The sequence below is a fragment of the Echeneis naucrates genome, chromosome 7 (assembly GCF_900963305.1).
Source record: "Echeneis naucrates chromosome 7, fEcheNa1.1, whole genome shotgun sequence".
Taxonomy (NCBI): Eukaryota; Metazoa; Chordata; class Actinopteri; order Carangiformes; family Echeneidae; genus Echeneis; species Echeneis naucrates.
Genome location: NC_042517.1, coordinates 20,887,718 through 20,915,318, shown reverse-complemented (window position 1 = coordinate 20,915,318; position 27,601 = coordinate 20,887,718). Strand labels below are relative to the sequence as shown.

General features: G+C 39.6%; 2 protein-coding genes across 2 annotated transcripts in view; one reads left to right on the top strand and one right to left on the bottom strand.

Moving 5' to 3' along the window:
* The window catches only part of vstm2la (V-set and transmembrane domain containing 2 like a), a 44,498-nt gene extending 38,313 nt beyond the window's left edge, over positions 1–6,185 (top strand). The window contains exons 3-4 of the mRNA XM_029505502.1: positions 439–483; positions 5,715–6,185. Of these exons, the coding sequence (XP_029361362.1) occupies positions 439–483; positions 5,715–6,185 (516 nt within the window). The remainder of the gene's footprint in view (positions 1–438; positions 484–5,714) is intronic.
* Positions 6,186–8,260: 2,075 nt separating this feature from the next.
* On the bottom strand, positions 8,261–27,574 carry tti1 (TELO2 interacting protein 1). The gene is made up of 14 exons (XM_029507213.1): positions 27,450–27,574; positions 26,021–26,760; positions 25,368–25,705; positions 24,981–25,239; positions 23,730–23,907; positions 23,221–23,513; positions 21,557–21,973; positions 20,776–20,935; positions 20,219–20,383; positions 18,162–18,313; positions 17,703–17,843; positions 16,027–16,231; positions 11,251–11,338; positions 8,261–10,429 (listed from the first exon to the last, which is right to left on the bottom strand). Exons 2-14 carry the CDS (start codon positions 26,744–26,746, stop codon positions 10,228–10,230), a joined length of 3,324 nt encoding a protein of 1,107 aa, XP_029363073.1. The 5' UTR covers positions 26,747–26,760; positions 27,450–27,574; the 3' UTR covers positions 8,261–10,227.
* Positions 27,575–27,601: the final 27 nt, after the last annotated feature.

The following is a 27,601-nucleotide window of genomic DNA, read 5'->3' as shown; positions in this document are numbered from 1 at the left end:
AGTTTGACAACAAGAACACAAATGAAATGGATGTAATTACACAAACTAGTTGTAAAAATCTATCAGAGATAGTTGACTAACCCCCAAGGATCCCTCGAGCAATCTTCAAGGCTATATTAATTCATTTTGGCCCTGGGCAAGAAATTCCAATGCAGTTCTCGCCAACATTGCTGAAAATAATGTTAAAATCTATTTTGTTTTAATGGAAATGAGAGAAAACGTAGCGGCTAGATATTTGACAATGTTCACCAGCCTCTTGGTAATTATCTGTTCGGGGAAGTATGTTTACAGAGGCTGATAAAAACAATTCATTCACCCTTCATACTCAACTCATATTGACTGATCAGCTACATATGGGTACAGAGTTTAAAATACTTCTGAAAGAATAAAGAATTTTTAGGATAAAGATTTGATCCTTTCTTACATTTTTTTCTCTAGGTGTCTCCTGAAAAGGCTATCCCAAAAGATGCTACAAAAATCAGTGTGAGTTCTCCTTTATCTGCTTTTCTTGTTTGTTTTGGATTTGTTTGATTCAACAAAACACAAAAGCTAATGATTAGATTATATATCTTGTCCAGGGTGAGCTGTCTCTGCTGTACTTGTATCACATTACACACACACCAGGTTCTGGCTGTCTCTCAGGGCAGTGAATGATGGGCAACATAACAACATATTCACTTCAGTCATGATGGTTTTGTGAAAATTGCAGTATCAACCAAAGAGCACACAGTGCTGGTGCTTGTAGGTGGTTAAATGTCCAACTCCAGGGACAACAACTAGCAGTGAATCATATTCAGATTCTCATAAATGTCCATGCATCTTTTTGTCTGCAACACCACATCCCAATAATAAACAGTGAGACAGGGTCAGGGAATACAGCAAAGCTTTTTATTTGTCCTCTGGTAGCCTCCATCAAGGCTTTTAGTAACTCACAACTTCTCACAACAAGTAGGAAGAGCCTGTTATTGAGGAAACACAACCACAAAGTGACGCAAAGTAATTCAGCCTTTTTCTTGCTAATCACCTGAAGAAAGTAAGCTGCATGTTAGCTCCACACCATCTGATTCATCCTGTTGAGTTTCCCTCCAATGACCAACAACTTCTATTGATTAATCATACAAGCTTTGCTCCTAAGAGCAATTCGGGTGAAAAACAGTAACTAAAAAGCTAAAATAAATAATAATTTTCATTGATTCCTTTTGTCTGTGAAGAAACAATGTAAACTAAATGAAACAAATAATCTTCCACCAGGACGCTTGCTGCAGATTAACTGTCATGAAATCATAAAAATCAGTGGTTGTGGTTTGGGTGACTGATTTTCTGTGTGTGTGTGTGTGTGTAGGTAGAGCCGAACACTGCAGGCTGTACAGCTGGAATATCATTATTATCTTGTTGTATGATATCAATGTTGGCCAACATCCAGACAGACATTTAGAGTAAACACAAAAAATAACAACACAACAAACAAAAAATGGACCAGACTCAGTGATTAACTCCCTTACAACAAACGTTGCCCTGCCTATATGCCCTATAGACAATATCTAACTAGGCCAGTGAGCACTGATAGCTAACATGTCTTTGGGGTCATCAGGTGGGAACCTCCTTTCACCGGTGTTTCATCAAGTTAGTCCCACAACACCTCCAAGAGGCTAGACAGTGATCACTGGCATCCCAGGGTCACCCCCCAATGCCAGCCATCACCGCTCCTCACACAAAGACAACTATCTCAAACAGCACTACTGTCAACTATTCTGACCTCGCACCAACTACACCAGTGAAAGTGGGGTGGGGATACAGACCCTGGTTCGGGTAGGGGACATGAAAGTATAGAGGGTGCAGGAGGTGGAGGACAAGGACAGATTCAGCAAACAAACTCATCTGAACAGTCCTATAATCAAACCAAATCAAACCAATACAGACCAACTCACCTGGACTAACCGCCTGGTCTCAAAAAGGCTCAAACAGGCCACACCCTCCACTGCTGGGCCCCCAGCACAGGGATTGCTTCTTCTAATTGCTTCTTCTAATCCAAATCCACTGACTGGATCTTACAGTCTCATCCAACATTTCTTTGACTATTTTCCTCACACTGTGTCCCCTTCCTCCTAACTCCCTCAACAAAGCAACACCAGATCTTGCTACAAACCCTCTACATCCTACTTCCACTGGACAAATCCTAACCTTCCACCCTTGTTGCTCAGCATCCTTACCTAGATCTACATACCTGAGCTTTTTCCTTTCATATGATTTTTCAACTGAATCATGGCACAGTCAGCTCTATAAAATATACTCTCTTTCTACTCCTAGATCACAAAATTATATCAGGCCTTAGCTTTATATAGGCTATTTCCTGGGGAACAAGAAGCTTTGCTCTTAAATCTACCTGCATCTCCCAGTCACTGGCATCCTCCAAACTGCCTTGCTTCTTTTTTATCTTATTAACTTTCCCTCCTTCTTGAACAAACTGAACTGCAACTCTCTTTGCCTACAACCATCCTAAATTTGTCTGCCTCCATATATCATCTATGGCTGCAGCTAAGCTTTTTAAAACCTGGTTATGTCGCCACGTATACCGTCCTTGTGACAGATTAACTGTTTTAGGTTCTGGGGAGTTGGCAATACATCATATGTTGCCCCTATCAAAAATCTAATACTACTTTCCTCCATACTCCACAGCTCTTTCAAACTAAGCTTTTTCTTATCTACACCTTCCCCATTCAACCTCTGACCCTGCTTAGCCTGAGTCACTGCCCTTGCACTCCTTATTTCCTCCTGTCTATGAACCTGCTCCACAACTAGCTTCCTCTTCTCTTTGGGACCTGCTCTACTCCACACCGGTTTGCCTGGGCCAAGCCCCAAGCCTCCCTGACCTATCTGTACATTACCCACAATCTCTGTTTGCCTAAGATTAGCTTTCGCTTCCTGTACTGCCATTCTTGGATTCCATTTTCTCCCCTTGGTTGGGTTTGGAACCACCTTACTAACTACCACATCTTTACTCCCAGATAACCGGAGCTCTGTCCTAACCTTAGTATATTTAAACTCCTCCACTAGACTAGATACTGGGAGCTGAAGTATCCCTTTCCCATACAGTGCCACAGTGCTTAAACATCTCGGAACACAAAAGCCACTTCCTAATGTAAAAGCTTACTAGTCTTTCCATTTTCTATTGATATATTGGAATCTCATATACCGACCGTGGCCACATCAACCTGGGAAATAATCCAAACTGCAAACACCACAGCTTTCCTGGATGTCCTGATTTATCTATTCTATCCAGACCCTCAGCAGCATCCTTCCTAAACTGCACTACCTGTTCTCTGTCATGTAAATCTGCCTTGCACCACCTACCTAGGCTCTTTACTGGTTTTTCCCTAATTATTGGAATTTCCTCTTCATCTATTGCAAACTTTCGATCACATAATCTTCCTCTACTTATTGAGATACTTCTAGACTTACTAGGCTTGTCATACTAGCCCACTTTAAGCTTTTCTTGAGTATTCTTTTCATACATGCCACCGTTGTAGTTATCAACGTCATATCATTCATGTATGCCCTAATTGGTGTAAGGTGCATCCCGTCCTACCACCTACTCTCCACCTACAACCCACCTAGAAGCTTTAATAATTACCTCCATTGCTATTGTGAATGCTAATGGAGAAAATTTGCACCCTGCCATAATACCTATTTCTAGCCTCTGCCAACCTGTTGTAACACTTGCTGCACTTAGACATAGTCTGATATCCTGGAAATATTTTCTTTCTAAATTGACAACTACTCCAGACATTCTAAAATAGTCAAAAGCCTCCCAAATAAGGCAATGGGGCGCTGACCTAAAAGCATTTGCTAAGTCCAACAATATCACATGCAAGTCTGTTTTCTCACTCTTGGCTGCCTGAATTTGATGCCAAAACATGCTAGTGTGTGAAACCTGGTATTCCTGCCTTCTGTTCTTAAGTATCTATTAAGCTATTCCTTTCTAAGTAACTAGCTAGCCTCCGTGCAGCTACACTAAAGAAAATCTTGCCCTCTACATTCAGGAGAGAGATCATACGTAATTGACTCAGGTTTCAAGACTCCTTCTCCTTTGGAATAAGAACACCTCCTGTCCTACGCCATGCTCTGGTTTCTTCCAAACTATTCTTTATTGCCTCCACAAAAACTTTAGGATATCAGGTGCACTTTTAGAAAACCCGGTAGGGGACTCCATTTGGCCCTCGGGCCAAAGAAGCCTTCGCCTGATATCCTAAGGTGCCTGACTACCTCCTCAACCTCCTTCCACCTAGGTGGTCTAACATCCATTTCCTGATCTATCTCCCCTAATGGTGGCATGTCAGGTGGAAGCCCTACTACTGTATTATGCTCAAAATCTGAATATGTGTTTTTCAGCTAATCTACTTCTATCTTTGTTGCTTTAAACTGCCCTCCTTTCCCTGTAAAACACTGTCCTTGCATATTCTTTCTTTTTTCTCTTTTTCCTAAGATATTCAGCCCTTCTGAGTACTCTTAGCCTACTTCTCAACTGCTCTTGCAACACATGAATTCCCTCCCTCTCTTCCTCTGTAGCTCTTTTCCATTGCTTTCTTAATTGTCTTCTGTCTTTAACTAATTTCTCAATTTCTCTTTGCTGTCTAGACTTAGCTACCTGTACTCTTTCAACCCTCATTCTCTCTCACCCCAAATCTTTTGACACCATAGGAGTAAATTATGTCTCCCATCTTCTCTAATCTATCACTTGCGTTTCCTCCTAGTCTGCTCAGAATTATTGTCCCTGTTGACTGTCTCCCATTCCTTGCTACTATTTGCTCTAGGCCATTTAACCCTAGCTTTCTGCTCCATATTTCTCTCTCTGACTGGCATGTTCACCATATTATCAGCTGCATCCCTTCTTATAACCTCCTTCTCCAGCTCTGTGGCTGTGTTGTTGCTCTGTGAATTTTTAGGTTTTATATTCCAGATGAAATCGCTTCATATTTCAAAGGCCCAAATATGTTAAACATTGCCTTTGTCAGGATTTTTATGAGGGACTGGCTGGGAACAGGCTTTGTAGTCAGTGTATCCAGGCTGCACTGAAGATTTCAGCATCATGTCAATGATGCTTTCATTCTTTCTTTGCACTTAAAATACCTATCTGCAAATATCCTGAGAGTTTCTCTTTAAAACTCAGCAAAGCAAAAAATATGATTAATAAAGATGAAATGTATTTCTGAAAAACTGATAAATTGGTAAGTGGCTTGCTGTTTCCTGTTTTTATGCTAAGCTAAGGGAACTGCCATGATGCAGCTTGCCTGCAACCAGCAGACACAAGACTGATAAGGGAGCAACGACGGATGTCTCCTTGACAAGCACACTTACTGCTTCCATGACCACTCACCCAATTTCATGAACAGATAGCCATATATTCATTTTCATATTCATATTCATATTCATATTAAAGGACAAACAGAAAGACACACTGAATTATATGTCGAATTTTATTGTAAAAGGTAACACTTTATTCCTTTTCCAAATGAAAAGTTAAATCAATATTTGATACAAGCAGGTTTTTTTGGTCTGGTATGACAAGGATCTTATTGTGGCTAAAGTTCGTTTCAGTTCAACTGTAATTGAGCTGCTCCATTTTACCATTAGGGTAACCATTATTGAGGTGCAACTGCTTTGCAAGACCATGAATTCTTTTTAAATTTCATTGAATTTTCTCCTCTCTCTACCAGGTTGTAAAGGTCGTAGGGAGCAACATCTCCCATAAGCTCCGCCTCTCAAGGGTCAAGCCATCTGATGAGGGCACCTACGAATGTTGTGTCATTGACTTCAGTGATGACACAGGTGCCCGCCACCATCATGTCAGGGCCTACCTACAGGTGGTGCCAGAGAGCAACATAATCAACAGCAACCATAACGACAACGTCAAAACCACTGATGAAACCAAGAGAGGAGTGGGATTCGTTGATGGGGATGACGTGCACTCTCATGGTGGTGCCCAAGAGCACATTCGCAGCCATCATCAGAATCACAGGCACCAAGAAGAGCACGGAAAGCGATCCTCATCTGCAACTCACAATGGCCATAGCCACAGCACCAGCAATAAACAGCATCACAAGGCTGGCAGACAGCTGAGGAGGTTGGATGTGGACAGTGAGCAAAGTCTCAAAGATTTCACCAATGAGCCAATGTGTGCACCATAGATTTTGGCTAATTTACCCAAGTGAAAGATTAGATAAGATGACATGTGTTGCAGCATGTAAAAGCTATTCTTCCCACATCATGCAGGCCTTTGCACAATCCAAATGAGGAAATGTGCAGAGCACAGCGTTGGAAACTGTGCAGGGAATATAGCTTTTTGTTGCATGTTTTTTTTTTTTTTTTTATTCATCATGTCCCAGAGCAGCAGTGCTCATGAAGGACAGATATGTCCTCATCTCATGTCAATGGCAGTGTGGATCGTCAGGGATTTCCACAAACATGGGTATTGGCAATTCAACCAGAGCACATCACTGGCTGCAATGTCCCCCAAGCACTGTTTTACCCACTTAAGGTTTCTATCTGTTGGCTGCTCAACCTGAGATAAATCAGTTAATTATTCCACGTGGACGTAACTTGTGTGAAAAAAGACACGTGTGCTACTTCATCACGTCTGGCTTGGTCTGTATTTGAAAATGAAATGACTAAAATGACTACCGTAATTTGCGGACCATAAGGCGCAATATCAATGAACAATTTTCATACATAAGGCACACCGGGTTATAAGGCGCATGATAAAACATATATAAAGCGAAACAAAACAATCAGGTAAGTCGAACTTTATTGAACTCATTCATAATAACTCAGAATATTGTTCAGTTGTGACAAATACAGAAAAATACACTAACCTTTGAACTCATTCGTCTTCCACAAATCCATCAAATTCCTGATATGGATTTGAAAATTGGATTTACGTTAAAAACCTAACGTTGGCTTGACGTCTAATTATAGTAAGGTAACATTGACTAAATGTTGGATGATGGTTGCTTGCCAGCACTACATAATTTACATAGTTAGTTATCTAACGTTGTCTGACTTTGCAACCCATATTCAACCAAGGACCAACGTTAATACAGCGTCCCGGTGTCAGCTGGGAATGCTCCGACAATCCATCAAGCTGAGCGGCTTCGTCGCTTACCAAAGTCGCACTAAAACATTGTGTAACACATCAAATTGGTTCGAGGTCACTAAGCACAACAAGAATTCATACATAAGGCGCACTGCCGATTTTTGAGAAAATGTAAGGATTTTAAGTGCGCCTTATAGAGCGAAAAAAAGTTTGCATTAATCATGAAAAAGTCTCTTCAGAGAAAGCCTCTAATTCACTCTGTATATATGACTGTATTATATTCAATAAAGTGAATGCATGTTAATTTTCTTAAAAACATTTTCAACTAAGCATTGACAAAGACAGTGTCTGTGTCTGTGAAATATATTCTTTTCTTAATCTATAAAAATGTCCATTCTTCTCCAAATCCTTTTTTCTTCATTGGTAGGTAATAGAAATAATACTATTAGTGCTAATACTACCAGTATTAGTACAAGTAAGTACTCTAGCTTTGTCATACATCATATGTGCATAAATTTAGTTCTTGGAAGCAGTTTTCCATTGCTCCTAAAGTGCTGTACAGACAGATGAATAACACATTCACCATTTATTGCTCATAAATGTGTATTCCCAAAAGTATCTTAGCATTTCAGAAGTGATTCTTCAACTAGTGGCTATGCAGAGCTGCAAACTTGAGTGTGACCACACTATATTGAGCCTCAATTTGGGATTAATTTCATACAGTTTAGGACTTGAAAGTCTGGGAAGGTTTGAGAGGTAATTTCACTTCTGCCAATTTTGTAGCTGATGAAAATCTCTTTGCTTCCATACTTGACTGAAACAGTGCCCTTGTCTGAAAGTGTTAAGCGTACAGTAGGGGACACTGTGTGAAACTTTGGGCTGTGAAGGTCTAATATTGGTAGTGAAACGCTGAAATGAACTGTCTGTAATGCCCCAAATACAGTCTGTGGAATTACCTCTGTCCATCAGAGTAACAACGGTGCTCATGTCACTGTGTTTGGTCCTTGTGATCAGTGCATTTCTTTTTTAAAACAGTAACTTTGGTTAATGCTTTGTAAAGAGATCACTGTTTAAAAAAAGAGGGAAAATTTTAATTTCTTCTAGAAATGTTGGTCTCACACTACATGTATGCCTTTATTAAAATAATAAAATTGTATATGAAACAACGTTTTCTTGATTTGGCCATGAATATGCAAGTCACAACAAACTCAGATTTCATTTGGAGCCTTATTGTGGTGTTCACCCGGGTGTATGCCAGTTGTGGTTGGGTTTTGGCATCTGCCATGTGTTCTGTCTGTGTGCATTAAGAAGGCAGTTGCCTGTCTGTAATAGGTGCTGCCAAAGCCCAGTCCGCCGCCCATTGCTGCTGATGACTAATGGTGCTATTGGCACCACTGGCAGCGGGATAAATAGCAACAGCACAGGACGAGATAAAGAAGCACAGTGTTGTGCTCGTTACAGTTAGACCAGACCAGCTAAATACACAATGGGTATATTGTTTGTTCACACTGAAAGGCTTATACATGCATTATGGAGCATGTATAAGCATGTATATGGATCATTTGCATGTCCTGAAATCCATGGGCCTCATTATGACAACATGTGCAATGATTGATTGGTCTGTTGCTGTGTCATTACCTTTCTTTCTTTCCAGTTTTGTCCATCTTCTACTGGCAGGTCATGTGACATGGACAACAGTCTAGCCCAAAGATTGGTAATGGTGTTCACCTGTCAGGGAAGTCCTAAAGGGGGAGTCTGGTTTTATTCTACTTGAGTAAACTCCAGTAGACCAAACCAGCCCAACCAAAGACCAAAACCAGCAATGATTCATTCATTTCTAACTCTACTCTGTGTCTCACTCAATTCTTTCCAAATTATATGACCAAAAAATGATACATAACAGCGCTAGAACTTGGTCACAAATATTCAGGTGCAAATTAAAATATTGTGGAAAGTTTTATTTAAACTGAGAGACTTTATATATTTCAGATTGTACTGTGTGATATTTTACCCCGTTGTTATTTAATTTTGATGATTCAGCTCATGAAAATCTAAAATGAACTATCTTCGAATATTAATAATATTTAATTTAGAGTTCAGTTAAATGATCATGAACAATTAAATGGATACATTTTCTATTGGTGCTGTATCATCCCGTTTTGTTTTGGGGGTTTTTCTTCCTGTAACAAAGAGAACAATACCATTTGGGTCCTTTTTTCTGGTGGAAGGACATATGCCCTATTGCTCATCTCTAACCCATCTTAGCATCTTTGGCTCATCTTAACTTTACTTATTTAAGTTATTTCCTCCAAGAGGAAATAACTCAACCCAGTGAGTATTTCATGCAGAAAACATGAGCAATATGTGAGCTGCAGCAGGAACAGTCACCTGTGATTTAAACCCTCACTGTTTATTTGCGAGTATTTATGTTGATGTTCACTGCAGATACGTGATCAACTCACTCAGGAAACATGTCAACCTGTGCAACCCGTGCATTTCATAATAACAGCTCAACAGAAGAGCTCAATGGAGTGGAGGAATAAGATCCATCAGACACTGTCAACTGATTCAATTTGCTCCTTGGTTCTCTATATTTTGTTTGATATTTAAATAAAATTCTTGGGAGTAAAATATTAAACCCAGCTGTGCTTCAAATATGTTAAACTCGACAACTAATCTTGTTGATCTTCCCATTTTTGGAAGAAAACATGGAAACAACACCCTCTGGGATATTATGTCAGCACTGGGTACCAGTGCTGACATAATACCTGAGTTTCTGTGAGAATGTGAAAACAGTACTTTCAGTAACTAAATGAACACTAGTAGCAAGTAAATTGTTAAAACTGAAAAGTTCAGACCAGCATCAGGGCAAACTGCTGCATTTACAGTACATGAAAGAAAAACATCAGCCCTGTTAGTTCATGTCTCCAAATGCAGCAGACCTTTCAGAGTGCAGCAAAGAAGCTTCACTGATGTTTTCCTTCTGTACCCTGCTGTTTATAAAAGTGGAATACAAAGCAAAGGTTATCACAACTGAATCTGATGGCAACTGATTTCCACTGCCTGAACTGATCTGTTGGAATTGTGGTTCAATGCGCCATTCTTCAATGAAAGCATTCAGCAACACATTGGCTGACTTAGTGGTTGTCAACTGAGCCAAACTCCTCTCTCAGAAGTTTCAGCACGTTGTCCGAGTATTCGTCTCTGGGTCTGGCCATCCCACTCAGGTGCACAGGTGTGAGGTCAGGGTGAGGCGGGATGTAGGACAATGGGCAGTGCAGTTCATTCAGAGTGAACCAGAGGGCATCCAGGTCCACCTGGATCAGGTGTCGGAAGACGCTTTGTGGAGAAGTGGAAGATGCATGGAAAAAGCATTAGGTTGTGGCTAAAATACATAATATCTGAGGGTTGGAAGAAAAACAAAAACAATACTATCTATACTACAATACTATGTGAAAAACCAAGCTGGTTTAACTACAAGCAAAGTAACTCAACACTGCCACCTCCATGCTGTTTTTATTGCCATCACCAAGGAGGTAAAATAAGGTCTTGATAAAGACAGCTTATATGCCTTTGAGTAATAATAATAAGACTAGTTAAAATATGCAGCAATAACATGAAAGTAATAATACTACTGTGAAATACCTCCAGCCTAGTTATTTACATATTTGAAATTTGGTGGAAATATGTCAAATAACCTTAATCTTCCAATTTACCAAAAGAAAATCTAGGAGCAACTGAATGATATTAAAAAACAGACACTAGATGAAAATGCACAAGTCACTTGGCAATGAGAAGTGACTGGAGATATGAGGAAAGAAACCGTATAAGAAAAAAGGGTTTAAAAACATGAAAAGACATGCGCTCTTTTATCAGTCTGATCCAAGTGAAGTTAAAGACAAATGAAACAGTTTAGGGTTTATTATGAATTATTTATAAATTATTATTGTTTACTAACAAAGTAAAATCATTCCATTCCTTTCAAGCATTTAGTCTTTGATTATACTCTGGCATGTCTATTTGCTAAATGGTCATAAAAAATCCCAACTATACAGCCATGAAAATGCTGGAAATGTTTAACTTCTGATATATGGTGAATACAAAGTACTTTAAAATTGGGTTCCGAACTTGCATTGTGATGGCTCCTGGTAAGGGGTTACCTGAGGCAGGCCTCTTGCAGGTGGATAGGTTGTCTGCAGCTCAGGTAAGGCAGGCAGGCTTCACATACAGAATCCAGATCAGATTCACCTGAGAAACAAATGGGGATTATGGGGATCTTTCTCATACAAGGGTGTTGTTCTTACTTATCACGTACCAGGGACCATGGATCAGTTTAAACACATCAAAATACTGAAAGAAGTAATGTTGCCTTATTCCAAAGAGGAAACACCCTTGGAATGGGTGTTTCAACAAGACAACGGCCCTAAACACACCAGTAAGGGAGCAGCATCGTGGTTCCAGAACAAGATTGGCATGGGAGTGGCCATGGAGTAGCCAGCAGTTTTTGCTTTTTTAAATCTTGAAACAAAACTAAAAACTAACCCTTCAGTGAAATCTTACATAAGAATCCTGGTATGATGAATACATTTTAATGGGAAAACACAGATAGAGAAGTAGTCCTTTTTAAAATCCAGTATTCAAACAACATGAGAGCTGCTTGTCCACACAAAGCTAGACTCTCACAAATGTTGGATCTCTCTTTCATTTTGGTAAAACATTTACATTACAGGTTAGAATGTGCTGGTATACTAGACAGGAATTCTGTTCAGATCATAACAATCTTTTACAAAATGTGTGCATATATGGAACTGAGACCAGACCCACAAAGTTTGTTTCACAAATAAACAAACTAACTGGAAATATTCTTAGCTATAAACAAAAAAGCCCAATAGGAAAAACCACTAGTCAGTCATATCCAGTTGCAGCCAGTATGCTAAGGGATCTAACGTGGCCTCATCCTAAAGGGAACATGTACCAAATGTCAAGCCATTTCAGTAAAAGTCAACCTCACCTTGGGGCTCAAGGAAAAGTATAGAGGTCATTGTAATCAGGGAATTTCAACCTGTGGGCTATGTGGAGATGACCAGAAATTAATGGCTTAATATGAAAAAGCTGTTGGGATAAGTCAGACTAAAGCAATGTGGTGGGACTGCAGAACCAATTATCACTGTGGCATCATCATACTGTAGCTAATGGTCCTCCACCATGTTTACTGACACCAACACTAGAGTGCAGCCTACTCATCACCAACCAACCAGAAAACATATACTAGTCCATTAACATCCAAAACACACTGCAGCCATAACTTTAAACAACCATTTGTAGACCAGTTTTTTAACCAGTATATTTAAAAACTTAAAAACAGTAGTTGCAGTGCTCTTGCATCCTGTGGACTCTGCCAGCAAGACCAAACATCACCACATAGCTCAAGTACAATGAGGAACTGACCGAAGAAGAGCATCCAAACACTCTTCAAAGAGTCAAGGACGGGATATAGGGGAAAATAAAGACAAACCAAAAAAAATTGTAAATTTGCTGATGTCTCTGTGATAGGTCAGGTAACTGCAAAGACCCTTGAGACACAAACATGTGACTGAGCTGTAAATGGTCATTATTATCTGTGGTCTATCTTAAGAAACAGTAAGCCAGAGTGAATTTTTATTTTCAGTACTGTTTTTCAGCACTGAAGCACTTCAGTAAATAAATGTGATTTGGTGATATGCCCCTGAAAAAGAACACCTGCGTCATCATTAGACAAAATGCTGCACTACTGTACATTTCCAATAATTATGGCCTTTTGTTCTAATGTGATTTAATTCACCCATTCAATGGTGTTCTGATTTAGGTAGAGTGGTACATGTTACACCAGTACACTGGTTAACTGCTACTGTACATGCTACACTTATGCCTGGTACATAGTAAACTGGTACCATTGAACTGGATCATTCACTGTCAGTAAAGCAATGCTGAAAAAACCCCCCCCCCAAAAAAGAAAAAAAAAAACAGCCTCTGGTATAACATTAACTATATGTGACATTGATTACACTAATGTGAGCTATATTAAACGCAGACTCATTAATAAAGCATATTGAAATTAAATTTTTTAAATTAGTCCAGCTTGTTTTCTGATTTTGTTTGAAATACTGCCTTAATATTAACACTGGGACCAACTATGGTATATCAAAATTAATATTTATTTTCATCATCACATTCCTGTTGCTAAAACTGTGGTTCCTGCTGGGTATTTTTGTGAAAACCTTGGGATAAAAAATAGATAGGTTGAGCAAGAAGGGTTGAGCATCTGAGAATAAAAAATGAATTAAGACAGGCAGGGAATATATCAATAACAACAAGCTGTGTAGCTTAGCTGATGGGATACTATTCTGTGGAGTCCTGGAGGGATCAACCCAGGTTAGTTACTTCTCCTGATGGAAAGTTAAGAGTTATAAAGTTGAATGCCCTCGGGTTTACTAGAAGAGTGCCCTTTTGTAAAGAACATGCCCACAGCTGTGTGATATTTAATGTGTTTTTCAGACAGGAGGTTTCCCCATTGCGAAAACACTGATATTTTCCTTTATCATTCAACTGTGTAAGAATGATCCAGAGGAAGAGAGGCACACAATAAAATGTATGAAGTTAGCAAGGTTAACCAGCGAGCCTTGGCCCAATATCATGTTCCACTAGCATCTCACTAGCCTCTAATCTGTTTTGGGGGTTAGTTAACAGGCCAGAAAAGAAAATCTGAATCACATTTTAATTTCATAAAAGTAAAAAGAACTGAATACTGTATTCACTACAATCCCTACACCAAACTCTTACATACACAATGTCCTTTGCGGCTCAAAGCCATTACAATTACTACTTAATGAAAAAACTATTTTCACGGATCGTTTCATCTTTGACTGTACTTCCAACTGTAAGTGATGAGCATGCCATTTTCAGGGCATAGTTGGAAAAGCACTCGTGAAAAATAAGTAGAATGAACAAAACAGAATGAGAATGTGGTCCCTCACTGTATTACAATGCTCTCGGTTCCTCTGTAAATGCTGCATTTCCCCTTGAGTAACATTCAAGGATAAGAGCAACCTAAAGAAACCATGGCTGTGAAAGGGATGCCACTACTTTATGAACAAAATGAGTGACGGAAATTAGACAAGCAACTCATAGTTACATCACTTCCAACAAACCTTGCCCCCAGGCCCTATGGATGAAAATTTTTAGAGATGATGTTGAACACAAAATGCACAACTCTGAAAATAACATTTTCCTGTAGCATCTTGACTCATTTCTGCACATATTTTAAAGCTTTAATTTTTAATTGTTCCCAAAGGAGACAAGTCTTTTACAGCAAATATTTGATTCAGCTAATTTTGAAATCAAACACTGCAGACTAGAATGCCTTTTTAGTAGTCAGGTATTAAGTTATTTTACATAATTAGAGAAAATGCGTGTGGACTTGGTTCTAACTGTAAGAAAACTGCCTGTAAGAAAACTTCTATGTGATTGTGTTTTTCTAGTCATGTACTGAATTGTCCCAATTCAACACAGAATCATGTGTTAAAGTCTTCGTTAGCACAAACACTAACTCAGGCTGAGAACCCCCTCGGTTTACAATATTATACAAAGGTGACATCTGGTGGTGAGGAAACATCAGTGTTTTCTGTCCACTAATGGAAATTTGAAAGTCTCAATCATGTTGGATTGCATTTAAAGCATATTTCTGTGTGTGTATGTTTGTTTTGCTATATTTTTGGGTTGGAGGAGCTTTGTGGGGACCTAATCTCTGGGGCATACAAGGACGGTGTGAATGCCAAATTCAGTTTAAGGGTTGGGGTGAGAATGAAGCTAAGTGGTTTAGGTTAAGGTTAAGGTAAGGGGGCCAGGCACCACATTAAGTCAACATCAAGTATCCACACTAGGATGGATAGGCTGGATGCTGGCTCTGATTAATTTTTACAATTGTGGACTGAGGCTAAGGCACAAATGAAACATATGATATGATTTAAGTAAATATATACATTAATACAGAGTGGAAAAAATGCTTTATAGGTGTACATGGACTGATGGTTTACATCTGATCAAGTCTGTTTGTTCAGCTAAGTTGATCATATATAGGTTGACTCCAGCTTTATACTTAATACACAAACACAAAATTAAGATTCTCTCATTTTCCTATCAGAGATAAAATAAGTAGTATTTCCCAAAGTAAACATTCATTCATTCAATCATTCATCTTCAAGTGCTTACCTGTTTCCGGGTTGCAGGATGCTGGAGCCAATCCCAGCTCACACTGGGCAAGGGCGAGGCACACCCTGGACAGGTCGCCAGCCCATCACAGAGCCATCATACAGAGACCAAAAGAGACAAACCACCACTCAGACTCACACTCACACTCAGACCTATGGACAATTTAGAGTCACCAGTTAACCTAAACATGCATGTCTTCAAACAGTGGGAGGAAACCCATGCAGACACAGGGAGAACATGCAAACTGCACAGAAAGGCCCCAGGATGGGAACCAGACCTGCAACCTTCTTATGGGGCAACAGCACTAACCACTGTGCTGCCATGCTGCCCCCAAAGCAAACAACTCCTGATGAACACAGAAGAGATTACAGGCTGAATATCTAATTTAAAACTTGTAACATTGTATTTTTTTCTGTGTTTTTATCGATAATGATAGCTTAATGTGTGGTTTGTCTCTTCTTAAAAAGTCTGAGCATATTTTTACTCTAATTATTCAAGAGCTATCGGTATACACGCTTACATTTGTACCAATCTAATATCTGTTAACCTCTGATGGAAATACTACCAAATCAGTGGTCTGGGTCCAGTATCATGATGGTTATTATATCATGGATTAGATAGGATGATATTGTGTGTTAAAACCTGGGGAATCTGTGTGTCTATCTGTATCTCTTCTTTTATTCTCTTACCCAGGTCCAACCTCTGGCACAGTGAGCCCAGCCCCTGCAATACAGCCAGTTGCAGCTTGTAGGCCACAGTGTGGGAATAGATGGGTCCGGCCTTTGCACTGATCTTAGCCTGTCGCCTTAGCAAGGAGCTCAGCTTGGGGAGGACATCTTTAGAAACCCTTCTCCTCAGGAAGTCACCACACGTGCCAACCAGCGTACACAGCACCTACACAGGTTAGGGTTAAAAGGGAATAAAATGACAATGGGTGCATCAAAAACTTTCATCCATTGAGTATCAATATAGCATTTACAGAAGTGGGATCAGTGACTAAATGACAGGTGACAAATGGCAGAAAAAGAAACAATATATAATTTGTCCAAATACCATCAGAATAATTTGCACACACATAGAATCAATTAACTTCAAAACTCTCAAAGAGGATCCTTAAGAAGTGCGGTATTCATCCATCATGGAACAAGGAAGGTGGCCATTCATCCTCTGAGATTTAAATAGATTGAAAAGTTAAGTCTTGAAGGATAATACTGACTGATTTATCTGTCCTGTTAGTGAAAAATGTTTTCCTTAACCTCACAGTCAGAGTGCGTCATAGCTATTTATATTAACCAGAGTAATTGTCACCTTTGAGTGATTCAATGTGTGTGATTTAAATATTGTTTGCCTGAAGATCTTTTGTTATAAAATGTAATATTGAGTTGCTTCACATACACTAATGACCTGGGGTCTCATTTTTAACATAGTGTATGCACAAAACAGGACCTAAAACTTGTGTACGTGACGTACACTATGGAAAGGTTGTGATCTATAAAAAACATACTTGACCTCACTAAGCAAACTCTAACCCATGTGTACGCACAGTTTGGAGGAAAAGGAGAATTGGTGACACAGGAGGTGCGGTGGTGAACTGAAGTCAGATTGAAGAAATGAAGAGTGGAAAGAACGATTATGTTTTTATTATTATTATTTTTTTTATCATTGGAGCCATGTCATCATGACAATGATTTAATGCAACTGTGTTATTTTTGCATTGCACTAAGTAATTGTTTTGGAAACAATTCCCTAGAATCTAACAGAAAGTTCGAAATCAAAATCTCTTCTCTCCCTCACATTGTCCACTACCAGAGTGCAGGAGGAGGAAAGGACAACGTGGCTGCATGGAATAAAGCATCTGCCTAACTTGTAAATCACATAATATTTTCCTGTGATACTGTGAGGACACAATCAAATGCCAATTTAATCCTAAGTGTAGAAAACAAATCACAATTAACAATTGTTATACTATATACGTTCCTGTTCTGAGTTTGTCAGCTCTACTTGATGCTTTTCATAACAAACCAGGCATAAAGAAATTAGTACAGTTCGTGCTAACCCCCACCACAAACTATATTCTTTAGACTGAAGTGTGTGAACATTCAGTCAGCGTAGAGGTGCACACATTTCCCTGTCAAGTCTGTTTTCTATAGATCACAAGCTTTGAGTAGAAGTGACATAAGCAAGTTTGAGGTCCCGTTTTGGGCAAACACATTTATAAATGGCGCCCCTGATCTTTACAACACAACACATGAAATTAAAGTGGCTTTCAACAACTATAAACTGTTCTTTTTCACATAATCAAGCTACATCTGTTATGAAATGCTCCAAATCCACATGAAATGAGAGATCGGAATTGTTCCTGTACCCTGAAGGCTCTGAGGACTGCGACTGGGTCATCAGTTGTCAGTCTCTGTAGGAGGGTAGGCCAAAAGCGGTGGACCATAGGCAGCAGTTCATTTTCCTCCTCACTCAGCACACACACACAAAGCTCCATCACATCCAACACCTGAGGACAAATACATAGAGCACAACAACAACAATATACGGGTCAGTTTTAGGTTATTGAGAGTACAACTTCAAGTTCTAACAAAAAGTCAAATATGAGAAAGAAATCGAGGTTAATTTGTCACGTTTAATTGTTTGGTTATGCCCTACAATCTACAAATTTAAAGCAGCATGACACAGGGCTGTGCTAGGCCATGTGGCAGCAACAACTGTCATAGTGTATAGAGACAAGACTTGCGACTGTATCTATTGTAAAAATTCACTCTGTATCTCAGAACTACAGGTTCCACTCAAATGACGACACAGCACAGATCATTACCTTGATTCGGAGCCTGAGGCTGGGACTGGACAGCAGATGAATGCAGCGTTCTGCCACATTTTTAGTGATGCTGAGGTGGGAAGGAAGCTCTGCCTTCACATCAGGATCACTGATACCTTTAACATCCTCACACTCTGTGGGAGAAGGGATGTCTGGGAAAGGGAGTTAGAGGAGTTGAGAGTCAGTTTAACATTGAATGGGTCAACCAACTCAGAGTTAAACTGGTTGACCAGTGCCAAATATAGATATGATGTAATAGAGTTACATCAAGGAACTTTATATAAAGCAGATTGAGCAGTTAATTTAAGTGACCCAACAAATCCCTTCATTAGCAAGCAATTGAAAACAGTGGCAAGAAAAACTTATTTGAAGAACTTGGAACCTCAGACAGAACCGCACTCAGGCAGTTTAGCCATCTGCCTCAACATATGATGCTGCCCCTTTCAAAAAGAAAGTAATAAAACAGAAGAGGCTGGCTCTGTGGTATGATTCTCATATTCGTACCTTAAAGCAGACATCACGGAAACTAGAAATTGAAATGAAAATGATGAATTTTGAGCCAGATGTTTTGGCTAATTGCAGATCCATACTTACCTTCTATTCATTTCTAAAATCATTGAAAAAGCAGTAGCAAACCAATTACATGACCATCAGCATAGGAACGATTTGCTTGAAGAGTTTCAGTCAGGATTTTGAGCCCATCACAGCACAGAAACAGCACTGGTTAAAGTCTCCAACGATATTCCAATGGCTTCAGACAATGGATCAGCCTCCATACTTCTCCTCTTAGATCTCAGTACTGCATTCAACACCACTGATCATAGTATTTTATTACAGAGACTGGAACATGAAATTGGTATAAAAGGAACTGCACTAATGTGCTTCAAATCCTATTTATCAGACAGAAATCAGTTTGTTCATGTTAACAATAGCTCCTCATGCACTGGAGCCAGTTATGGAGTCCCACAGGGTTTGGTACATGGACCAACCACACTGCAGACAAGTCTTGAAGACCAAAGGCTGGATGATCCATAATTTTTTACTTCTAAATTCTGACAAAACTGAAGTTATTGTACTCGGCCCTAAGCACCTCAAAGAAACCCTATTTAATGATCTAATCAGTCTGGATGGCATTACTTTGGCTTCTAGCTCCACTGTAAGAAAACTTGGAGTAACTTCTAATCAGAACATGTCCTTTGTCCCTCACATAAAACAAGTCAGTAGGGCAGCTTTCTTCCACTTGAGAAACATTAGGAAAATCAGAAACATCCTCTTGAGAGAGGAAGCAGTAAAACTAGTCAATGCATTCGTTACTAGGCTGGACTACTGAAACTCATTATTATCTGGATCTCCAAACAAATCTCTGAAAGACCTTCAGTTGATTCAGAACGCTGCTGCACGAATATTAGCAGGAACTAGGAAAATAGATCACATCTCCTCTGTGTTAGCTGCTCATCATTGGCTGCCCGTAAAATTCAGAGTACAATTTAAAATCCTTCTGTTAACGTACAAAGCTCTTAATGACCAAGTTCCATCATATCTCAAAGCTCAAAGTTCCTTACTATTCGAGTAGGCCACTTTGCTTTCAAGATGGAGGTTTACTTGTGGTTGCCAGAGTCTCCAAGAGTAAATCGGGAGCAGATCTTTCAGTTATCAGGCTCCTCTTTCATGGAACCAACTTCCAGTATTGGTCTGGGGGGCGGACTAAAACTTTTCTGTATGACAGAGCTTATAGTTAAGAAGTTCAAGTCCATCTACACTTTAGCTATGCTGCTATAGGCCTAGACTGCAAGGGAAAGGACTGAGCACCCCTCTCTCTCTCTCTCACCTTTGCATACGCTGACAAACCAACAACTATGCTTCTGGGCATCTGTTGGGTCTCTTTAAATAGGTTTAGAAAGAGTTTGGTCTAGACCTGCTCTATACCTAAAGTGCCATGATGTAACTTTATGATTTGGTGCTATACAAATAAATCTGATTCAATTTGATTAGGCATACAGCATGCTCTATCATGAAATATTGGCTTATTTCTCCCTGGGAAAAAAGTCAGATGTTACCAAGCTCTTCTGTGTCATCCTCTTCTATCCCAATTCCCTCTGCCAGCTCTTTCTGTTGACGATAATCCAGCAGGGACTGGTGGATGTTGAGGACTTCCTGGTCAGAGGAACTTTGCTTTGTACTCGACTCACTGGTCCTGTTACAACTGGAGGGAAACCACCTCACTGAAGATAATACAGGAACAACATATAAAAAATATAGTTTAGACATCACCATAAAAAAGAAGTCTTGATTAAAAAATTATTCTTCAAAGAGCATTGTTCTTAGATGTGACACAAGTTAATCACAGAATGCTGAAGTCCTCTAAAAATATTTTGTATTATTATGTGTTATTGTGTTTTGTCCTATTTTTTCTGCAACCACAGTTATCAAAATCTGATTTGTGAGGGAGTGAGACAGAACAGATGTTGTATTGCTGATAATCAACAACCTCCATGAATATTCATGATCTGACAACGTTCAAAAACATTCACAATATACACAGAGTTAGAAAATATATATATCGTTATATAATATGGGGCAAAGAATGGGCACTGTGTCACTTCTGAAACCTCACACAGTGCCTTCATCAGCGCATGGAGCACAGAACAGAAAAGTGCAGCTGTGTAATCGTAGCTGAGATCCAGAGCCATCAGCACATCCTGGACGATGTCCCCGACCAGAGGTAGCAGGCTGCAGTCACAGTGTGTCAGCATTACTATCAACACCCGTGGAGTCTGGCCAACAAGACAGGAATTGAATAAATATGTAGAATTTGACTCTGGATTTAGTTCACTAAATTAAAAATTAATGTGTTTCTGGTTGAATGTTGCAGTATTTTGTGGCTGAGGTGATTAGTCAACTATCAAAATAATATTTATTCTGATTGTTTATTAATTTTGTTAATTAATTCATTAACCCTGACGCTAATCCCAAATTTTCTCTGGCAAACATGAACTTGCCACAAAGACAAAGTGGTAGGGTGATCATATCCAACCACAAATCTAATGACACCTCCTTTGACTTCAAAACCTATGATTATTATTATTATTATTATGCTAATTATGTTTCACTCTCACATTTCATAGTTTGAATTATTTTTAATAATTAATTATATATATATATATATATATATATATTTTTTTTATAATTTGTTATCAACTATCCCTAGATAAACTGAAAAAAATTACCTGTTGCCTTATTATTCATGCACAATCATAACTGCTGATAAAATCTCGAAAGGATTTTATTGAATTGACATCTATTACTTAAATTTTCCCAAAAAAACTGTTTGTCTCCTTACTTCTAATTAAAATTATATTTCTGATGGGTCTGTTGTAATGGTGCATCACCTTTACCTGTGGATGCTGGCTGAGCCTCTGCAGGTTGAGGGAGATGTCATTAAGCAGATAGTCAGAGTTATCATTGATCATCTCCTTCAGTGAGATGTAACCACAGGCTTGACTGATGTTCCACATGGAGCCCAGTGCTGACTGGCTGACCAGTAATGTATCCTCCCCAGCTTTCTCTAGCACGGGGTACAGCGATGTCATCAACAGGGGACGAAAGTCTCTCTTCAGAGCCTGAGAAAAGCAGGAGATGCCCTCAAGCTGGATGCACAGCTGCCAAATGTTGCTGTTGAGCTGGTGGAGAGTGGAAGTTGTGGAAGAGGGAGACAGGGTGCAAAGTGACGAATGAATCACCGAGAAGGAGTTTGCATTAACGCTGCTGCTATCACTGTTGGATATGGAGAGGAGACTGGAAGGGGTGAGCAGCTGGAGAGAGAGAAAAGAAGCTTCAGTATCATGCACAACACAGGTTTTCCTTACAAATTGTGAAGAAAGAGCCTGACCATTTTTTTCTAGGATAACATAGGTATAACATTATACCCTAAATTTAATTTTATTTTTAATTTAATTTTATTCCCTATGTGTAATGCTGCTGTTACACTGCAATTTCCCAGTCTGGGATAAATAAAGTATCTATCTATCTATCTATCTATCTATCTAAATATTTTCTTTCACTCAAACCTCTGGTATGTTTTCAAAGATAACATATATTGTTGTTTATACATGCTTTTAATTTATTTTGTTGTATAACAATGATTCGTACTGCAAAAGCAGCACAAAGTGCAGCATTAACCGGACTGACATGAAATTAAAAAAGATTTTTATCCAAGAGAACTAACAGTAACATTAAGCAACTCACTGTCACAAATTTTTGGAAAGTATTACAAAAGTGGCAACGTGAAAACATAAACCACATTGCCCTAACTGGGCAATTTGTGAGGACCTTAACATTTGATTATCTGGTTGCAAGACTTCAGAGACACATTTTTTGCTGACAAAGAAGAAATGGATGTTCATCTACAAGCCAACACAGCACTGTCTTTGTTTTTGGTTGGAGGCTGTGAAATATTTTCCGTCAGCTTAATAATCATGCATGGAAAATTATCAGCAGTTAGTTAAAACCCTAGAGCAGCTCTAGTGTTCAAAGTGTGGATGTATTTTTCCATAATGGAGCATTTTGCTTGCTGTGAATTAATAAGGCTGTGATTTAAATGCAGACAAAATTGTGCAATACAGCCTGGAAATGGGAAATTTTCAAAGAAAAATTATTTTCTTGATCGGAGTTCGATTAGAAAATCAATAGCACTCAGTATCACAGTTAGGTTAGTTTAGCATTAAGACTGGAGGTGGGAGAAAACAGCTAGCCTAGAGTTGAACAAAAGGGTTAGGGTTAGGGTCCTCAGACTCACTCAAATATTCACTTGAGTGAGTCTGAGTAAATGAAGAAACATCAGTATGTCAAATTCTATGACAGCCACTGCTTGTTTTACAGCTAGATATTTGTTCATATATCACAAAGCAGATATTAAATTCAAGGGTGGTGAGAGACAAATTCTGTGCCTTAAAGACTTTGCTTTTGCTACAAGGCTTTATATTAAGCTATGCCCAATGTTAAACTATTCCTTTATTCATACCATGAATAAAGTAAACTGCTGGGCTTGATGGATTCTCACCTGCTGCTCCTGTCTTTCTTTATCAATCTCCTTAATGACAGTCATCAAGTGCCAGTTGTTTAGACTGGTGTATTCTTCCATGACAGACACCACTACTGCTTTAAGATCTTCCTTGGTGGCAGAACGCTCAAAACCTTGAACCTCCAAACCCTGACTCCCTGGCACCACGCCGATGCCAGCAGCACCCCGGATGATCTCGTTAAGCACCATGGCAGCTTGTTTCCTGTACACTGAAGACTGGCGGTACAAGTCCACAAAATGATCGGTAAGCAGGAAAATGTTGCCATAGTAACCTAAAGATGGCAATAGATGAAGTTAATTGTTGCAATTCTGTGAAATTTCACTTGCAAACATATAAAAGACCGTAGCCAGCTATACCTATATCACACATGAAAAAACTAAAGCTTCGTTTCTTGTTTATATTCCTGTTGCAGTAACTTCACACATGCAAAAATATAGTTTGACCTTGATGCAGCCTATCCCTCATCCTCATATGGAGTCTCTCATACCTAATGTCCAACAGATCCTCATCAGCACAGAGAAGATCTTGTCATCATTGAAGTAGAGAAAATGCTTCCTCTGTGTGTGTGGTGTGAAAGAATCAGGAGAGGTTGAACTTGTCTCATTTGAAGAGCTGGGCCTTCTTTCTTCTACAATGCAAAGATCCATTACATCCAGCTCCAGCACCTGCAGAATGAACACAGAGCCAGATGTTGAGTTTTTACCCATTTGCAACTTCAGGTGAATTATAACTTCTCTCAACTATAGTTTATGTTTTCTGCCCATAAGGGCCCAGCAAAAGTCAGCCCCCACCATAAGCGTTTTGGTGCTAAAGAGGTCTCGTGTTCACAAGATAAGCTACAATAAGATAACTTTACTGATCCCTCAAATGGGTAAATTCTTTTGTTAAAAGAGCTCACAGTACAAACAATACATAGATGGACAGACAGTAAAATTAAGGCAGAGAATAGAAAAGGGGAGCTAAAAAATTAAACAATAAAATTAGGTAAATATATTTACACAATTTACAGAATGTAAAATGACTGAGTAACATGGTGATTGTCAATTAGTCGATGAGGCTGTTGGACATTCTGACTGCTGGTGGAATGAACGAGCTGTGGTAGCGCTCCTTCTTGAAGGGGGGGTTGGAGCAGTTTGTACCACGAAAAGAGTTGCTAACTGTCAACGGTGTCACGCGTGAGTTGGGTTGTCCATGATAGTTGTAAACTTCCCAAACATCCTCCTATGCCCAACTCCTTCACAGACTCCAAAGGACAGTCTGGGATGTGGGTGGGTTGTGTAGGGAGAAAATGAGAGCAGGAGAAGGAGATATTCAACCAGGTGTAGGCAGGAACACAATGCTGCATGAAGTTTGTAGAAATGATGCTGCATGTAATTCATGAGGATAAGGGAGCAGCAGGAACATGGGATGGCGATGAGTCATAAAAGTTTCCAACAGTATCCTGTACACAACAAAAGACCTCACAGTACCTTACAGATGTAAGGGAACATACTGGTTTGTTATAAGCATAAACTAAAATAACATCATCATTATTTTATTTTCTTGTTCACTGAAATAAAATTCAAAAATGGTCATGTATCTGAAATCGCAGATGGCCAACATCTGTATAATCAATATGATTTTTTTTTCCTCCATATCATGCAGTCCTCTCTCTGTGGTGACTTGAAATTTAAACTGACACACTTGAACAGCAACTGCTAAATTCTTAATATTCTGATAATGCAACTGCAAATTTCACCTGCATCAAGGCCTTGGAAATCCTCTCCAGATGTGCAGACGAGTTTAGAACCAAAGAGACGAGTGGTCCCAGGACTTTTAAGTAACCGAGAAACACATTGAGGACAAACAATTTCTTGTAGTCATCAGAGGTCCTCATCAGTCTGGGCAGAGAGGTGGCCATTGAGTGGAGATTCTCTGAAAGCACGTCAGTGAAGGTGTGAGAGCTACTGATGCAGCTCTGATAACTTTGTGATACATCTCTAAGAACAACCTCACACCTAGAGGGAAAGAGAAACGTAGAGTTGTAATAAACATCTTCCATTACATTTGGGTTGGACTTTTTTCCTCACAATAATGATACATTTGTAAAGCAATGTCATATGAGTGAAAAAGACAAAAACAAAACCTCTCTCTGACTCTGGGCTCCTCATCATTGACTGCTCCCACAAGCGCCTCCATTAACAGCCCCATGCACTCTCCCAGTGACTGACTACACCTGGCCAGCAGATGGTCAGCCAACTCCACCATTGCCAGCCGAACTCTCCAGTGCTGGGATGCAGAGCTGCAGGAAATGATCTTCTTCAACAGCTTTGACAGTTTCCCCGCTGTTCTCTTTAGCCAGTCTGGTGTCCGACGGACCACTAGCTCTGTGACCCTTCCCAATTCTGGTGAGAGAGCCTTCCTGGGCTCAATGGCCCGAAGCTGGGCATCTTCCATGACAAGGCCAACAGTCCTGGACCAAACCTGAGTGAGGAGAGATGATGAGGGGAAATATTTGCATGACATTTGTATTGGCATTATTTACGAAGCTAAAATATACAGTACAGGCAAAAAGTTTGGACACACTTTCCTATTCATTTGAATGAGAAGGTGTACAGTTGGCCTGTAATGTAGCTTGTTAAAATGTTGTATTGAAGCCCTTGATAATGAAAATAATTGTTAGTTTCATCTTTAATATTACAGAATATGAACTATAATAGTAAACCATTACTGTATGCACGTGTGAAGTATATACACGACATAAGAATAAAAGGCCTAGAGAAATTGACACTACCATACCTTCATGGCGCTGACTATGACTGTGTGGCCTTGTCTCAGATCTCCTGTAATGATCCTGGCTACAGCAGTAGTGATGCCAGGTAGGAATGATGCCAAGGTGCTGCCTACAATATGCTGTTCCTCTAACGATTGTGCCACATGCACTCGATTGCAGTCACATTGCAGTGACAAAGCCAGGAGGCATTTTAGTGCTGCTGTTTGTATATTGCGAGATTTCTCTTTTTCTCCTAAAGCCAGCAGCAGTGATATGGCGGCTCCTAGTTCTGGCAGCATGATTGGTTCAAAGAGTCTGAAGACTATGTCACCATAAGCAGCATGAAGCAGGGCATCTAGGCATCTCAGCACAGCTAATTTGAGCTCCTCTGATGTGTCTGCAGGTTTCCCAGGATCAGTTGGAGAGCAGAGGGTGAGGCAAAGTTCTGAGAGGAGGTCATGGAGTGTCTCCAACCTTTGGACACAAGTGTTCTCCAGGACGTGGCTCATGGTCTCGACAACAGCCTGCACTAATTTGTCCTCCTTGCATCCAGGGACTTTGAGAACAAAACGAAGAGGGAAAAGAGCATACTCTTGAAGCTGCTGCAGTGTTGCATCATTGACTTCCTTCAACTGGTTCCTCAGTGCCTCCACATTAGCTACAGAGGGCTCTTGGGTCAGCAGGACACAGGCTGGACGCAGGTAGGCAAAAGCGACCTTTGGGTCACTGATCTGACCCATGATGAGGGCCATCACACTTGTTACCACTTCATGGAGCATGGAAAGAGAAATTAGAATAAGACAATAGTTAGATATATATTGGATCACTGTACACAGCTAGGGTTGCCAACTTCCTTAGGTCAAAATAAGGGATTTATTTATTCATTTTCTTCTTGTAACTACAGTGACACAGCGCTGTTTAAGAACAATAATTTCAGACAGGCAGAGAATTAGCAGCGGCTGTCAGAGCCGTAGACTGTCATTGTCATAAAAATCGGCCAACATGGATTTTTTTAAAATACGGAACAAAGTGCGTTCAATAAATCTTTTAGTTTCCAAATTAGGGACGATTGCGTATTTTAAGGGATAGTTCGCAACGCGATACACAGCAACCAAAATTGATATAATGGAATGTGATCTAAATTTGGTGCAATCTCAAATGATCACAAGGGAAGAAGCTTTTTAAATTGACCTTTCCATTTTTTTTAATTTTAATATTAAATATAATTTTGTCCCATTTTGTAACCATCTCAACCATATATTCAATCATTCATGCCTCTCATAAACTAGAATTCACATGCCATTAACAATACTTCTCATGTTCTCATGTTTTACTGACACACACAGTAAAAACAGAGATGCTGCTTTTAACTCTGGTCAAGTCTAATGAACCTCGGTCAAGACAGAAACATTTAAATAAAGAAACGGCTAAAATAAGAAACAACTGAATACGTACATGAATTAAAGACAACACCCGGCGGCTCGTAATGTGACTCGCTGCGGGAGAAAAAACGTAGACTGTGGGTATTATTCGAAATGAAAAGTTTACAGAGATGCGCTTTACTGATGTTACTGAACGTCGTGAAATGTAACGTCATTGATCTGCGC